General features: G+C 39.5%; 1 protein-coding gene across 1 annotated transcript in view; it reads left to right on the top strand.

Moving 5' to 3' along the window:
* The window catches only part of si:dkey-215k6.1 (transmembrane protein 132D), a gene marked incomplete at its 5' end in the record, with an annotated part of 187,447 nt that overhangs the window by 45,459 nt on the left and 124,224 nt on the right, over window positions 1-17,764 (top strand). The window contains one exon of the mRNA XM_044329502.1: window positions 41-181. Coding sequence (XP_044185437.1) covers window positions 41-181 — 141 coding nt within the window. The remainder of the gene's footprint in view (window positions 1-40; window positions 182-17,764) is intronic.

Here is a 17,764-nt window from a genome sequence, read left to right on the forward strand (position 1 = left end):
TTCTCCCTCTTGTTTTCTGTCTCTTCATCACTCTCTGCAGGGTGTGGTTCCAGTCAGGCATCAACTTCCTGGCTGTGAAACCCAGCAACCTGGTTGCGTGGGAGATCAAACAGGAAATGACACCGGGAAGCAGTTCGTTGGCGGTGATGTGCCAGAGAAAGGCCTCCTCCACAGCGGAGAGGTAGGACTGAATCATACATATCTTCTCCTTTTTTTCTCCGACAGCTTCCTCTGTCCTCCAGCGGCTGGTTAGCTTATTCTTTTTTGTGAGGAGTATTTGTGGGCGCGTAAAATATCTCAAAAGGTCTTTGATGATTGTGCTTCAAGGCCATAACAACTGATAACGCCCTACATTTGGTAATAAGAGATTTTAATTGTTTTCACAGTGACAGTTTCTACTGTTGTGTGTGTATTATCAACGGATGGGATATGAGTTTATAAGGAGTAAGCTTGGATGACTCTTGTACTGTAGCTAGATTCTGGTTTTCATTTAATGCAAGCTTTGAGCTATATTTGGATCCAGAAAGAGAAATTGCTGTCTATCGACTGATTGGCTGTTTATTTAACCTTCGAACTCCAGCCTCTAACTGATAACCTCATATGTTTTTTGTGTGTGTATGCTTGTGTACATATGAAGGAGTGTCAGATTAATAGACCAAGGTTGAAGGGTTACAAGCTTTCATTTTGTCATGTACACAAACACACACACAATAGTCTGACAAGCAGTTGTAAAAAGTACTGACCCATGTGTGATGCTAAATTTGCCATTAACCTGGTAATTGCTCTGTCCTTGTATGTTTGGTTATGTTTGTGTGTGTGTGTGTGTGTTCTGCTTGTGTTCAGCAGGGTAAAAGCGGCTGACAATAGAGTAAACATACCCTGCTTTAGATTTTGGTGCAAACGTGACAGGTATTCTTGACTCCAGTGTGTGGTTAGAGTGAATTTGTTGTTGCACAGCTCTGATAAAATAAAATAAAATAATAACAGAGACAGATTTCATGAAATCTGCTTGGGTGAGATAAAAAAAAACCAACCCAAGGTGGTGATAAAAATGTGTTACTTAAAGATAGTAAACAGACTGAGGTGAATTGTGTAGGGTCAGGGTTAAGGTTAGGAGTAGGGTTAGGGTTAAATGAATCAAAGAGGTGATGGTACATAACTTTACAATGCATGAGTAACAGATAATTAAAATAGTTTGACTCACATACTATTAGAGCTTACTATAAGTTTTCACATCTTATTATTATAGCAATAATTTAAAAAAATCACCACTGGCAGACTAAGAGGGCCAGAATTTAGCAATTGAGACCATAATGACTGGTTGAAAGAAGAGATTGACTTAGTATTTCTAGAGAGGTTGACACTTTTTGAATGGGAGTCAACTGGGGCCAGCAGCTAGCAGCTGTCAGTAGAATTACACTTTAAGGTACTTCCACATCGGCTTCAGCCTCAAGCCTCGGTAGTTGCCGATTGGTTTGTGCACATTTGTTTATGTGATGATTCAAATGCTGTTAGACAACACACAAACTCATACTGTACACACTGCTCACAGTGAAACGACTGACTGCATGATCTACAGTAGCATGCATGCGAGTCAGACAAAGTCATCTGGAAATGTTATCCATGGCTGAATAGAAGGCTATCTGACCAGTAAACACTCTCTTTTTTTGCCTTTGGTTAGCTCTTTTCCCTCTCCTTCTTCACCACTTCTGTCTGACTTCCCCCCTCACTGTCACTCCATTTCTCCTTTTCTCTGTCTTGTCTTTTTTTTTCTGTTGGTTGAGAGCACTGCTGATGAATGACTTCCCATCGCATGAAACTATTATTGCTGAACCCCGGCTCAATTAGCACCACTTAGCTACCCGTTAGCCATGTCTAGCCTTGACTGATGGACAGCATCAGCAGCATCGGATAATCCAAATATGGCACAGAAGGAAATAAAACCAGAGACACTACAGCTTGAAGCTTTTAAATTAAGAGCATAAGACACTAAAAAGTTTTCATCAGATGCTTTTAAAATTTTGAACCTGGTGCATGACACAGAATCTATCACTGTTTTTTAAGGGGAATCGAAGTGAGTCATATATTACTGGTGGATAATTTGAAACAGAAACAAAAGCTAATTAGTAATAATGTTTAGTATATTTTCTAGATATTTTTCTAGAATGCATTCATAGTCTTGTTTTACACTTAAGAATGGCTTGTGGAATACTGAAAGCACTTGATGAATTTTGGGATGTGCCAGCCATTGTGGCCTCAAGGCAAAGAAGTGATTTTCCCTGGCCCTTTGTCATCCATCAGGATGGTGCTGTTTGAGGTGTTGAGATAGTGGTGATTCTAAACGGCTGCTTATTTCCCTGAGGTTTGGCACATAGCCACATGTGGTAGAGTTGGGGTTTTTTTTGTTTTTTTTTTCCTTGCCCTGAAGGAGAAACTCATCAAAGTGACGTCAGGGTAAACACAGAAAAGTGATGCTTTAGAAACCAGATTATGATATGGCTGTCCCACAAAGACATACACAGAAAAGCACGGATTCAACCACACACTCATTCACATCTACTTACACACATACACACTTCTGCCCGTCTTCAAAGTGATACTGTAAACAAAGAGGTGCCTCAAAGCTCAGATTATGATGCGGCAAGCACAAATATATACACGTGTATCGATGCGCACGCATACATAAATGCACAGGCTTGTACAAACATGGGCAGAACACACACACACACAAACACACACTGGTGAAGCAGGGCTGATTCAATGCAGTACTGCAATGTTACCACCCTAATGATTCAAAGCACTGAAGACTGGAGGTGGGAGTGAAGCTGACATTTTTTTTTTTTTTTTACTACAGGCATACACACACATACACACACACACACACACACACACACACACATATATCCAGTCTGTTGCTAGCATACAACAGACAAGATCACAGGCTTTTATCAGCGATTGTGTGGGCAGGATGGCTAATTAAAAGAGCTGATCTGTATTAATCTCTAATGAGATATTACTGGTTGAGACATGAAACAGTGAGTGTGCGTTTTATGAATGAGAGGGCGGGAATGATTACTACCTCTGACAATTAATCTTGTGAATTGATTCCTGCACCTATTGTAATTCTGTGATATAATACGATCTGACATGATGCGCATAATAGGGGATGCATGGTAAGTGGATGCAGTAATTAGAATCAGCATAGGCTTTGCTGTGTGTGGAGGTGTGTAGTCGTGCGTGTGTTATTTTCTGTGTGTATGAGGTGGGTGTATGCTCACTGTTTTACATGTACAGTGTTTTTGCATATATGTATGTAGGTTGACAGTTATCTAAAACCAAAAATGGAACCAATTGTTGATCACAATGACTGTAATTACTGTTCAACCATCACATGTCCTGGGAGACCTTAATTTTTTTTTTTTTCATTAAAGCACCCTATTTGCACATTAGTTTGAATCAAAGCTCTCTCACAGCATTTGTTTCTTTATTGGTTTTGATTATGCAGTAATTATTCATCATTTCTGTATTTCTCACTATTTGAACATGCTGATATCATATAGCCGTTACGCTATATTGATATTACGCTGCACCATCATACTTTGTTATTAACACTCTGCTTAGTTCTGCCTCCCTGCCCTTCTGCTGCAGTGTATGACCACTCTGAAAAAGAAAACATAATGAGATGTTTGGATGTGCATGTGTGTGTCTCCTCGCCCTCAGAAACAGCCATTGAGGCACCCTCGAGCAAGATTCATCTTTTGTTGGAATTCATTTTGATTATCATTTCAAGTTATTATTCATTTATCTGCCCCTCTTCTTCTTATTTTAATATCATTTTAATATTGTGTTTTATTACACTGCGTAATCCTGCTACGTGTTTTTAAAGCTTTGTCTAGCAATTTTTTTTTTGTAGATTATGTTTGTCATTTTACATGTATACAGTGCGTTGCGTTGCTTTTAGGCTTGACCTTGTTGACTTTTCAGTATATTGTTAGTCATTTTTACAGCCTGTTTTTCTTTTCTTCCCACTCTGGTTATGATCTTTTTTTCATTACTTTGCATGCTAAATAAATTACCTAACAAGAAGTGGAACAGGCTCAAGATGACCTTAGTTTTGTTTGTAGGGTTATATGAGGAAAATGGGTTATTGTTTGAGTGTGGCTGGTTCTGCCAGAAAGCAGTGCTCTATTTCATGATCATGATTGGATCCATAGATTAACACCGTTAATGGGCCTCGTTCAATACAAGAACTGGGGTAATGCACTGCCCACACTCCATACAAGGACATGCTATTTATCTGCTTGTGTGTATGTGAGTGTGAGTGTGTGTGTGCATGTGTGTTCAGTTTAATGATTTTACAGTGTGACACATTTTCCTGCAGTGGATGAGCCATCTTCAAATATATTTCACTGTATGTACTGTAGGACTGAATCAATTAGTGTTAAGAAAGAACATTAGCAAGAGACTGCCAGACTTCTCTGTGCAACTTGTAACATTAAAAGAAATTGTTAATTGTTAAAGTTCTTTTTTCTACACTTTCTCTTGTGAATGGAACAAAATCATAGCAGCAGTTATGTAAGAAAGCAGTGAAACTGTAGCATTTTAAAGAGATAATTGTATTTGAATAGCTGAATAGTGAACACCACATCCTAATAGAGCGTTTTCATCTTCCAAACGCAAGTCATTCGATGAATTTTCTCTTGTTGTCACAGTGAGAGTGACAGATGAAACCTGTCTTTAAATATATAGCAGTAGTTATTGAATACTGTATTAACAGACTTATATATCAATATTGGTCCTGCAAAAACAAATCATTGTACATCAAAGACCAAATAATTTTTAGACTCTTGCAAGAGAACGAAACTAACAGCTTCACATCGGCCGCTTTAACAAACTAGTTTAATCGTGCGTCACTGTTTTAATCATTTTTTAAGTACACTGGGTGCTAATTTAACTTTGCCTAAATGTTTTTGACAAACTCACCGGTCAGTACTTGACTGATCAATGTGGTTTATGTGTCACAAACACAATGTAATTAAGGTCATCAAAAAAAATACCATTGTTTATGTACATGATGCAAACATTAAATCCAAACAAACCATGTAAGCACATTCCCAGAGTTCCCAGTGTTTATTTATGATACTGTTTTGACAGTCAAGTAGTGCTCACATCATGAACTATTTAATGTAGCTTTCCACACACACACACATGCAAATGCACACACAAAAACCACATGCACATTTGTATACACATAGGAACCCTCACACACATGAACACACACACATCACTGTTTGTGTTTGAATAACGTATGACAAGTTTATATAACATTTATGAAATGTATGATGCGGGTTAATGAATAACTGATGTTGTGCGCCAGCTTACCTATGTGTTAAGGCATGCAACGATGCATGCTGTACCACAGCAACATGTGTGTTAGTGTGTGTTTGGATGTGTGGAGGGTGGTACTGGTGTTTTTCTATCTCATCTTTATATTGATTGAAATGAACACATGCACATGTTCATGCAATCTAATGTTATACAGTTTTTATTTGCACAAATGAGGTACACGCACTCACATCAACTTCATATCATCTTGAGTCAATCCTCTGCACGTTAAGGTAACCTGCAAAATTCTGGGAGCTTGTACCCTTCATCATAAATCCAGCTCCACACAGACACACACACACACAGGTACTGTTATGTCCTACCAGGACTTTTTCTGTGGTTTTTGGACTCTTTGTGTATTTTGTTCTCTTGAGTTTTTAGTGTTGCATTTATGTTGCCTGGTTTTGTTTTTTCCTCTGATTCCTTTGTGTGTTCCTCCTGTGTTTATGTGAACCTCCTCTCACCTGTCTTGCATCACCCTGGTTAGCCCAGCCCTGCTCCTAGTGTCTTCCCCAGTTTATCTGCTCCCAGTCTGCCCGTGTGTTGTGTCACCTGTTTTCTGTTTACTTTAGTTCCTGTTTTATTTTGAAATATTTTCTCTTTGTGTCTGGTTCACCTTCACTTCCTGTTTTTTATTAGCTCGTGTTTCACCTGTGTCTCGTTTCCCTCACCTGTGTCTAGTTTGCAATCACACCCTGTGTATTCATAGTCCAGTTTTTAGTTCGGTCTTGGTGGAGTCGTCTGCTTTTGTACTGCTTTTGTTCTACGTTTATTCCATATTCCTGGTTAGTGTTCCTGTGTCTGTGTCTCCTGCGTTTCTGGTATGTTCCTGCGACTTTTGCATTTTCATTTAATATTTCTTCATCGGGTCTTGCCTTCCTGCCGTCTCTGCATTCGGGTCCACCTGCTCCACTCACCCACCTTTGTGACAGGTACGAGGTTTTAGTTTTTTATGTTTCAACTGGTTTAAATCGACACGATGCAGGGCAGAGGGTTAAGTGTTGTATGGTTTTAGTTGTTTGTAAAGACAAACTAACTCAACAGAGAGCTTTTGTATTAGTGCTGGCAGTCAACTGTGGGACACACACACACACACAAACACAGCATAGACATGGGGCCAAGATGTCTGCAGTCTCTCTTGGCACACATGGGGATTAAAAACACAGCAAGGGGGAGGAAGGACAGAGAGAGAGAGAGGGATGTCTGCCAACATGAGAGAGAGAGAGAGAGAGAGAGAGAGAGGAAAAGGTAGAGAAAGGCAGAGTGAAAGTGAGTGAGAGGAGATGGTAAAACAAAGCCAGAAAAATAAGAGGGAAAGAAGCACGACAGTGTAGCTGTTAGTGTTTGTCCCTCGAGAGAGAAAAGTGGAGAATTCCCCTCAGATACTGTAGTTACACACATATTCCATTTTTATTCATTGTGATGTGTGTGTGTGTGTGTGTGTGAGAGAGAGAGAGAGAGAGAGAGAGATATGTATTTGTGTTCTTCTGTTAGACACTTGTCCCTCTGCCCCATCACTCTGATTATGGCAAAGCACTTGCCCCAGTTTATCCTAAAGGAACACACCCTGATACCGCATAACCAAAGCACGCACACACACACACTTATATAGACACACACACACACACGTGGTTGAACATGGACTGCATATTGTACAAATATTGTCTTACCTTTCCCTGAACCACTTGCCATTTCATGTCTGGAGAACATTGAATACAAATCACTGGACTTGAGTTTAGTTGATTGTTCAGTCAAATTGTAGTTCAGTGATTTGGATTCAGAACAATTCTTTACCTTTTAAACTGAATGTCAACTCAAACTCACCTCATCTTCAAGCTCAATGTTCCTGATACCTTAGCTTTAAACATATTTAAGCAGAGAAACGGTTTTGGTTTGTATCATCCTCAGCATGCAGCGCAATTTTAACAGCAATACCATAAAATTGCCAAATGTTTCGCCATCTCCTTCTCTCTCCGCTCTCTTCTCCAAACACTCAACTTCCCGTATATTACAGATGGGGTTTTATGGACTGTATTTCAACATCTCAACCTCTGAGTATAGATTTGTCCCTAAGAATAAAATATAAAGAAAATCAAAAACATAATAGTGCTAGAATCCACACATAAACACACACACTCACACAGAGTCTGTGGGGTTCCTTTAACAGAGGAGCAGAGGAAATGACCACTGCAGTGGTAATAGTCTGTGTTTATCACTCTTTCCTGCCTTTCTCTCCTCCCTCTTGTCTTTTTTCTTGATTGCCCAACACAGAATTGAGGGAGAAATTGTCCCCACAGGTGCATACACATATACTCAAACAGTGCGTGTTTTGGTGGCTTTATAGTGTGTTTAAACGTCACTGATGGTTCTCTCCTTCCTCTATTTCTATTTTTACTCTACTTTCCATTTTTCCTCATTCTCCATCTAGATTGCTTGCAGATTGACTATTCTGTATTATTTTCTATTTCAATTCCACTCAAACATGTTTGGCATGCAAATGGTCGACTATGACGAACAATCTTTGTGTTTTTTGTCCCCTCACATTTTGACCCTGAAGAATAGTTTAGTCCCAAACAAATATTTCATTCTCTCCAGTGTGGCCTTTTTTTTTTTTTTGTAGATGGATCTACGTCTGTGGGTGAGAGCTGTAAAGATGTCCAGGTTTTAAAGCTGATAAACATCAACGGGGCTTTGACAGGAGAGGTGAACGAAGGAGGATAGAGGGAGGGTGTGGCATGTAAGAGAATGGAGAGGAAGAGGGAGGGTGATGAAAAGAAAGGAAAAAGGAAGGAAAGGTGAAAAAGAAAGATATGGACAAAAAGTGAGGATGGGGTTATTGTGAAGAAAAGAATAAGTAGAGCATCAGAAAAAGCAGAGAAGTGAACATTTAACTTCATCCTTACACAATTAAACACATTCATCCCTCATAGTTGCTCAGTACTGCAGTTTAGTGTTGGCCACCGAGGCTGCGATCACACCTCCGGTTAGTTTTTTCGTAAATCAAAACCACAGTGGAAAAATATAACTTAGCGCCAGCTTTGCTTTTACTGACACTACTCAGGCAAACCAGCTACCTGTAAGTGAATAAACCTTAAAATAAACCTGTCATCCTGCAAGGGAAGACTTATGGGAGCAGGGTTCACCAGAATAAATTTGATTCAAATCCCTGTAACTTCAGCCGGGATCCATCAGCTTGTCTCCGTACTGCACCATAATTTACCTCCTCTGGAGTTCATACCATCATCCAATTACGTAAGTTGACCCTTGTGACAGTCCCCCCAAAACTCTATTTACTATATTTCTTAGACTTGCACCTTCAATTCAAGAAGCATAAAGCGACAAAGGATACTCCTGTGATTCTCCGGCTTATGAGACATTTTATATAAGCGGAGCAAAGCGCTGGCTGTCAATTACAGGAAAAAGGACATCAAGACAGATGGGATAAAGCAGGATTCAATGGGATAAAGGTAGCATTTGTGTTCATTACGTGTGGTTTGGTGAGTGCTCCTGTGCCCCACCACACTATCATAGCCCTGAGCAATGACCTAGGATGGCTAATTAGGCCTCACAGATATGGATGGGGTTTATGTGTACAGCCTTGCCTAGCATCATTCTGTCACTCACTGAAATGACCCTGGCCACCTGAGCACACTCACACACACCGGGCCAGATTCATATGCATACACGTATGCAAGCGTGAATGCATGCAGCCGTACATGCATGCATGCATCGGGTTCACACATACTAAATATATTGAGTATGTGGCATGGGATCACAGGGTTCGTACAGGCTGTTAAGTAAATACACATGCATGACGTTGGTCACATTATAAACACACAAACATCTATGCAAACACACACACACACACACTACTTTTCTGAATGTTTTGTAGGCCATGCTTTAAATAACCTTCCAATCCCATTGGCTTATTCCCCTTGCTCTAATACCCATTCCTCACTCACTCCCACCCCGCTCCTCCCTCCCTCCCCTCCTATCTCCCCCATCCATCGTCTCCTCACCCTCCATGCCCCTGTTAAACCCCCCCGGGAGCTTGCGTAGCGGGATGTGTGGCTAATTAAGGCGACCTACGTGGACCCTGCGTGTTCGAGTCCCTCTCCTTAGAGATGTACAGTGTCATAGAGTGAGCGGTGGTGCCGATGCTAACACTAACTCCCTGTCCCATGCGCCAGCGAGTGTGTGTGTATGTGTTTGTGTGTCGGCGAAGAGGTGTCAAACGCTGGAGATATCCCAGTCCCTTTTTGCTATTCTTTTTTTTGTCACTGTTTGCTCTCTTATTCCCATTGCTTCCCCTCCCTGTGTCCCACATGTCCTCCCTTACACACCAAACAACTTGTCCTGCTTTCGCTCTCACTCAACCCTGTACTCCTCTTGTCCTTTTCTTTCCCTCCCTTTTCCAGTCAGCTCCATTCTATCAGTGTCCTCTCATGCTTTCGCCTTCCCTCCCCTCTTTAGGTGACGGGAAGCCCAGGGTCCCAACGCTGCTGTTTAATTAATTCTTTTCATCGTATTAAATCAAAAACCGAGCTTGTGTCCTTGACTTGAGAGCTCTCTAACATGCACGAGCGAGCAAACGACACAAAAACCGAGGGAACACAGGGCCTCCGTCTCCCAGGAGGAAGCTAAAAGGATGTGCTGAAAGGAAAAAGAAAAGGAAAAAGAGATTAAAAAAAAAAAAGTTGCTTTACTTTGAGGATGGATGGATGATTGTGTTTTTAACAGGCAGGGAGGGAAAAGTGGAGCGGAGAAAGAATGGGAGAAAATTTTGGAAGTAGTACCGCATTCTTGGCTTTTGAGGGACTGCTGAATGGTGTTTTGAATGAGCAACTTGGGGAAAACAGACTCTTGTCTGTCGGGAGCAAAGGAGGAAATATGTGACATTGTTATAGAGAATCAAAGTCTGCATATGAGAGGAGGTCTGGCAAGAGCGATGGGTCAACAAAACTATCAACTTTCCTATCAACAGTCAACTTAGTTTCCTTTAACCATGATCACGATCATTCTCCGAATTTGCCCAATTATCACCATTATATATTATATTATACCATTGCAACCAGCTATGAAACCATTCTGTGAAACGTCTTATGACTTAAAAATTGACGTTCATTTTGCTGAGGTAGTGAGTGTCAAAGTAATACAGTTTAACAAAGTTTTACAAGGAATGAAACAATGATAATCTCAGCGGAAGAAAAACAATACAGGACGGTGGAGATCGCAGTGACCATCCGTCTTTTTGACACATAACCTTTTTATAATTTAAATTTGAGTAAATGAAGACAGCGCATAGGGGAGAATACAAAAAGGTGGAAGGATGTGCAGAAAACAGAGGCTAGGAGGAGGTCTGTGACATATTGTTTATACCACAACATTGTGAAACCATGCTGAGAGAGGAGCAGAGGAGCTGTAGAAGGAGATCAGCATCTCTGCTTTGACTAAATGTTTTTCACTTTAGCGGCCAGCTTGGAGAGGAAGATGAGGAGGAGGAGGACAGTGGGAAGGAGAAACCGAATGTGAGGAAACCGATTTGATGTCCTCTTCTTTCATGGCTCTGTTGAATGCTTGTATTTTTAGTAACCAAGTGGGGAGAATGGTGCCAGAGGGAGTAAAGGTAGAGAGAAAGGAGATGAGCGGCTATATGCTTTGCCTGGTTGTCTTTCCATGCTTAGACAGTGATGGAAGGATGAGGAAGACAGAGGGGAATTGGAGGAGATAAGGGAGTTGGGAGATGAGGCAATGTTCTTTGCTTTGAGGCTCCTGTAAACACTTGTCGTCTTAACATCCAGCCAACAGTGAGGGATTGATGGGGAGAGGAAAGGAGACACAGGGAGGGAATGACAAAGGTTAAGAGTTGATGCATTGTGGTTTGCTTGAAGGTTTATTCCTCGGAGAGCTGTGGAGGGAGCAGAAATGAGAGAGGATCTGCTTCATCTTAAAATCATTGTATTTAGGAGACTTGCCAATCAAATGTCATCACCAGCATTGTGGCATCATGTCCCCCGGGGTTTTCTGTTGATAAAAATTACATGTTTCTGGTGGCACACTTGTTCATCCAAGGCGCTAATGACCCAGTTCCTCTTTTAGTTATTTCAAACAAACTTCTGTTGCTACTGCAAAAAAGAAACATCACTTCCTGTGTGCCACTTTATTTTTTCCCTGCCATTTGCACCTTTTCTTTGTTACTTCCAGCATGGTGACCAATATGTAATAAAGTAATGGCTACCATGCAGTGTGTACTGCTGGGCAGTTACATTTGACAAAGTTAATTTTTACCTAAGTTCTGATTTCAGTAAATACAGGCATCATAGGTGAAACTAATGCAGCATTAATATTAAACGAATTAAAAACTCTACTAAAGCAAGCAAGCACTCATACATCCAGCGCTCATGTCACTTGTCATATCGTTGTGGTATTTAAATAAGTACTATTTCCATGTCCTATAATATAGGGCTGAATAATCGATTTAAATTTTATCGAAATTGCCTACTGCAATTTTCAAATTGCAAGAGGCGCAATATTTGTTAAAGGCGAAATGTGTGTCAATATACCATTTTTAATTAGATATTCTCGTGCTGCAGAGACACATCATATTCTAAACATCTTTGTGTGATACAAATCCCTGTAAACATCACACCATAACTATTTTAATATGTAAATCAATGAAAATGAGAGTAATTATGTAAAAATGATCTTTCCCTCTAATATTGTAAGTCATATCACAATTGCAATATCTGTCAAAATAATCACAATTATTTTTTTCAAAATCTTTCAGCCCGACCATAATACTGTTCAGTAGCTGTATAGATGAGACCAGCAGGGACATGCTCCAGCTGAAGCAAGAGCTTGTCAATGAATTCAAAAAGCTGAAATTAAATATTGTACCCCTCTCCTCTTCTATGTTCCCTCCTGCTGGAAGGTGCAGTGGTTGTGCAGCCTATTAGACACAGCATGGCTGAAAAGTAATTTTACTTTCTGCAAAACATGCCACTTTGAAAACCAGTCTATGCAGTTTTTTTTTCTGTTTTTATTCAAATCTGTGTAAAATCAATTACCCTCAGACACAAACATGACTAAAGAGAACATATTTCTGTAGTTTATTTATATACATAAGATAAACCTGTCACCAGCGAATTGTTTTCAACCAACTCTACCTTTTTATACATTTTCACATAATGATGCCTGCAGCGCATTTCCAGCTTATATTTTGGAACCAAGCGGTTGTACTGAAACCATTAGTACTTACCAATCACATGCATGTTCAAAGTGATTGGTAAAGGATGCAAGATTAAGGGCACAATTGGAAAGTTTGCTTTGATGAATTCCTAAACAGAACTGAATATAAATTGAATAGAACTGAAGAGACTAAACTGACATGGAAAATTGAATACTAGGGAACTTTTAATGGCTGATCAGGCGATTCTGAGCACATAAGAGGTAACTTAAAGACAAAAACTAACTAAACTACATATACAACAACACAGGAGAAGTTTAAACATCAACCAAATCAAAAGTATAAAAGGTATTTTAAAGAAATAATCTCAAAATCTCTAAACTAGAAATAACAAAGATGTGGCGGGCTTGGTACTGTCTGAGTGGCCACTTTCCTGTATTCAACAGTTCTGCTTTAGAAGGGTGCATCATTTGCTCAGGCCTGATAAGTTTTCCCTCCAGCAGTGGCAACCAGAGGAGACACCCTTAGTACTGAAATCTCAAAGAAATAGTAAGACAAACTAAAGTTTTGAGTGTATAAAAGTTAACTGTGCAAGCTCCAAATACACTAAAACTGTCAGAAACATTAAATTAACTGTGAGTATGATGTATGAAACAAAAGCTGTGTGTCATTTATGTTTCATTAGGTATGTGCAATGTGAATGCGAAGGGTTTATAGTCACTGTGTTTTTAAATACTAAGGAAAAGTTCCTCACTGATTCCTCTTCAGTCTAACATACACAAGGACATTGTCATCAAGGGAAAGGTGATATTGCTTTAATCCTAAGACTATATGTACATACATATACACATTTCAAGCGTTTCTGAGTGATTTGTATTGTATTGTGATTTGTGTATATTAGTGAGATATCTCTGGTTATGTTGCACTATAGTTGTGTTATACAAACATTTTGTTTCCTCTTACTCAGATAAAGCTTATTTCTCCTGCACGTCCCCCTTCCAAGATTTTATCTATAACCTTTTAGCATTCAGACTGGTGACCTTTCTGCCCTGAGGCCTGCAGCCATAACCTCCAGTCCCCTGTTGTCCTGTTTTAATCCACACACAAGTTTGCCCATCATCCTGCCCACAGAAGGAAACATCAGGTGTTTGACAATGAAAAAAAAACAATAATGCCTCCCCACCTTGGTTTGTTTGTGCCTCCTGGTGTGACAGTGAAACACTTCCTTCCCTTCTAGCTGTCAGTAATTGGTTCCTCCAGTCAATAAAAGGTTTACATGTGTTTCATAGCTGACAACAGCACCTGTCCTCACATCTGATGCTTCCTCATCTCCCCCTTTCTTTCTTATTTACCCCCCTTATCGTTGCACCATCTCAGTCTTTCCCTCTCGCTATTTCTATATCCTCCTTTGCGCTGTTCCTTTGTTTCAATCTTTTTTTTTTTTATTTCTTTCTGTTTATATGTTCCACCTCTCCGTTTCTCTCATTATCTATTTCCATCTCCATTTCAGTTTCTTAACAAGCTGCTTCCTGTCTGTCTGGCACAGCTGTTGATTACCTAATTACCTTGCCTTACACACATACACACACACACACTCTCTCTCTCTCTCTCTTTCTCTCTCTCTCTCTTTCTCTCTCTCTCTCTCACTCACACACACACACACACATACAAACACAAAGAGAAAGATTGCCACGGCTAAAGCTATTGTTTACAATCAATCATAAAGGCTGTACGCCTGACACAAAGTTTTTATTTTGTGAAAAAGCTGCTTGATTAGTGTGTTTGTGTTTGTTTATCAGCATGTCTTAATATCTATTTTCAGCTCATTCCAGCTAAATAATGCCACATATTGCCAGTAACTTTACAACAACAGATCGGGCTCCTAAAGAGACGCCATTATGAAGCTTAGCCTTCTGGGGCATAGCTGATTTATTAGAGGTTCTTCCAGTGACTCTTTTTTATGACAGAATAAACATTTTTACCCTTGCGGAGCTAATTAATACCAAGGTAATCAGCATATGTAATGGATAGATGTGGATGAGGTCGTGAGGTCATGTCGTGCAGGCTAAAATTATGATTTGATATGGTGGGAATATAAGCAGAAACCAAATGATCCACTAGAAAATGTGTCAGTTTAACTCTTAATGGTCCACTCACTAAATGATCTGCTGTTATTTGTGTTTCTGTACAAGACATCAGCCTGATATCCACAGACTGCTGCTTGCTAGTGTTAGCTACCCAGCATCTTGCACCCAGCGCAAAGCCAGTGTCTTTGCTAGTTTAAGACCGACTAATTTTCCTGTCCAGCACCCACATTGTTTAAATAGCAAATGTACTTGCACCCATGTTGAGCGCCCATGGGCGTGTTGGTTTTAAAATGAGGTGTGGTCAGGCACATTGTTGGAGCATTGCTATCTTGAGGCAGCAGAAAGCGATTGCGCGATTGACCAGCAAAAACCTGATCTGAAGTCAATCGTGCAGTATATCACTATTATTTTAAGGGCGCATTATCAAGATAGTAATATGCGCCTACATAGGCTAATCACAGTAATGACGGACGAAATTGTCTAATTATTTGACCAAATTGTGGCAATACACGTATATATTTAAACAGACCCATCAGGTTGAGGGTGTCTGTCATCGACTTTCCCGCTGCATCAATACATGAGGACATGAGGAACAGATGGCAAAATAAATGAGGTGAAAACAATGATTAAACTAAAGAAGCAAAGAACTCTGGACAGCTTCTAGCTGCTGCCACCAGCAGGATCAACACCTTGGAGAGCTGATCAAGTCCTGACAACTGTGTATACTGATCATTTTTTTACATGATTAAAATTAATGATTTAATTTTTGAACAATATTTAACAAATATTCTTTAACATTTTTGAGAGTACAGTGATGAGGTCTCCATACTTTCATCAATTAAAACCCTGCTGAATTGACCTGTTACTCCTTTACTAAAGAAAACAATTTTAAAGAAACCAAAGCTGTAATTAAAAAAATAAACCTTTTCAAAAAACAAACAAAAATAAATTTGCAACAAATTAATCAACAGGATCTTAAACTGGTGGTCTTGGGCTCGCCATGGGAGGGTCCAGTGTGCTTTTAATGACTTGTGTGCTTTCACTAAGTGCAGGAGCAGATCTGTTTCCTCTGCAGAGAAGCTCTGGTTCTTTCTACTTGGCAAATGTGCCATTATAATAGCAATTGATAAAAAGTTGATTTTTTTTCTTTATTAAACCAAGACCATTATTTTTCCCTAACCTAACTGAGTGCTGCAGGTGTCTGAGCATAATAAAAACATTTAATAATGCTTTAGTCACATGCTGATATTGTACTATCAGATTGGATATTTTGTCAGAAAACAAATGACATATGTTGCCACTGAATATCTATTCATATGTTTAATATTAACATTTTTGCAACTTGCTTAACAACTTTTCCTCATTATATTAACAGACAACATAATTTGGGCAGCATGACATTTCCTTCGAAAACTATTTGCTGTTGCAATTTAGTAGTACATAAACATAATTTCTAGGAGACAGGGTTGTCTCCAACCATGTGGCAGTAGTAGTAAACTGTCTTGTCTTCAAACTTTAGGATACAAGTCTAACAGCAGCCTCTGGGTCTGTCTTGACTTGTTTTGCTTAGAGATTGTGTTTTATGATATGTTTTATGGTTTAATTAATTGAATCAATAAATGGAAACAAACTGGAAAAAGGGAATGTGCAATATGAGCAGGTGAGGCACCAAAACCACCATATGGCACTGCAAGAATCTCTCACCCCTAGAGGAAATAAAAAGACATATCATCAAACTAAACACAGAGAATGGACAAACGACAGAATCCATAAATAGCATGTAAGGACAATAATGTATAGTAACCCTGAAGCTGAGAAAGTGAGAGGAAAGGTGTGTGCATTACACTAGTGTATTGGTGTGAGCACAAATGGATATGTCTGTTTTACATGCATATATATGTTCTCAAATATTGGTTTGAACTGGAACAAAATGTAAGATTTAAGAGAATTGTCAGATTAGATAATCAGAAGATTAGATTGATGATCATATTAGAATGATCAGATTGTATATTCCGTTTTAGGATTTGACTTAAACCCGACCAATGACTAAAGATAGCAAAACCCATTTCCATTGCTCTGTCTCTTCATCTTCCTCTCCCTTTTTCTTGCTTCCTTTTCTTTTTCAATCTCTTTTCTCCTTGTTCTATGTAATTAAATCCAAAATGTGCTTTTTTGGCACAAAATAGAGTAAAGAAATGCTGATTGCAAAAGGAAAAACCAACAAATAACAGATGAAATAGGTCACCTATTAAATACAATGACAGCTCTGTCCCATTTCACCCTTTCACACCCTCCCTTTCTACCACTATTGACTTTTCAACCTCTTTCTCGCTTCCTCATTTTAGCATCGGTGGAAACATCTTTCTCAGTCTATCTGTCTCTCCTCTCTCTCAGATTAACGGTTCTGATTATGTGTGCCAGGATACCCATTAGCTTGGACACATGCAAAGGCCTCTGCCCTCCTTTCCATTACACACAAACACACTCCCACATGAACACACACACACACACACAGTTAAAGTTAGGTTTTTACCATAACCCATAAACAGACCCACATTTACACATGCCTCCACACACTCTGTCTGTCTTACACACACAAGCTCTAATGCTCTTGAGACTAATTATCAGTCAGGTGTGTCATCTTATATTTATTTGGGCCAGTGAGGTGCTAACAAGCATTTCTCTTTCCTCTTTTTCTTTCTCTCTATTTTGCCATCTGTCTGCTTTTTTTTTTCACAATCTATTCTTTTCACTTCTCCCTCACCATTCTCTTCTTTCCTCTCTCTGTGCCTACCTTCTTCTCTAACAGACATTGCTGAGGCAAGGGTTTTATAGGTTGTGTTCAGTGTCAGATTCAATGAGAAACTGCCAGAGACAAGGGGTGAGAAAGAAGCGCTGCGCTGCATTAAAATCAGAAGAAACAAAGGTGCATTTTTTTTTTTTTTTTTTTTTATCAAGCGACTGCAGCAAGTTTTTACTTAAGGAAAATGGTCTCAACAGCCTTGCAGTAGTTTCAGTGATGTAGTGGCAAACAAAAAGGTGTATGAACTATGACCTTCAGTTGGTGGCTCTCGCAAAATAAATAACCTCCCAAAAGTCCAATATA

The sequence above is a fragment of the Thunnus albacares genome, chromosome 2 (assembly GCF_914725855.1).
Source record: "Thunnus albacares chromosome 2, fThuAlb1.1, whole genome shotgun sequence".
Taxonomy (NCBI): Eukaryota; Metazoa; Chordata; class Actinopteri; order Scombriformes; family Scombridae; genus Thunnus; species Thunnus albacares.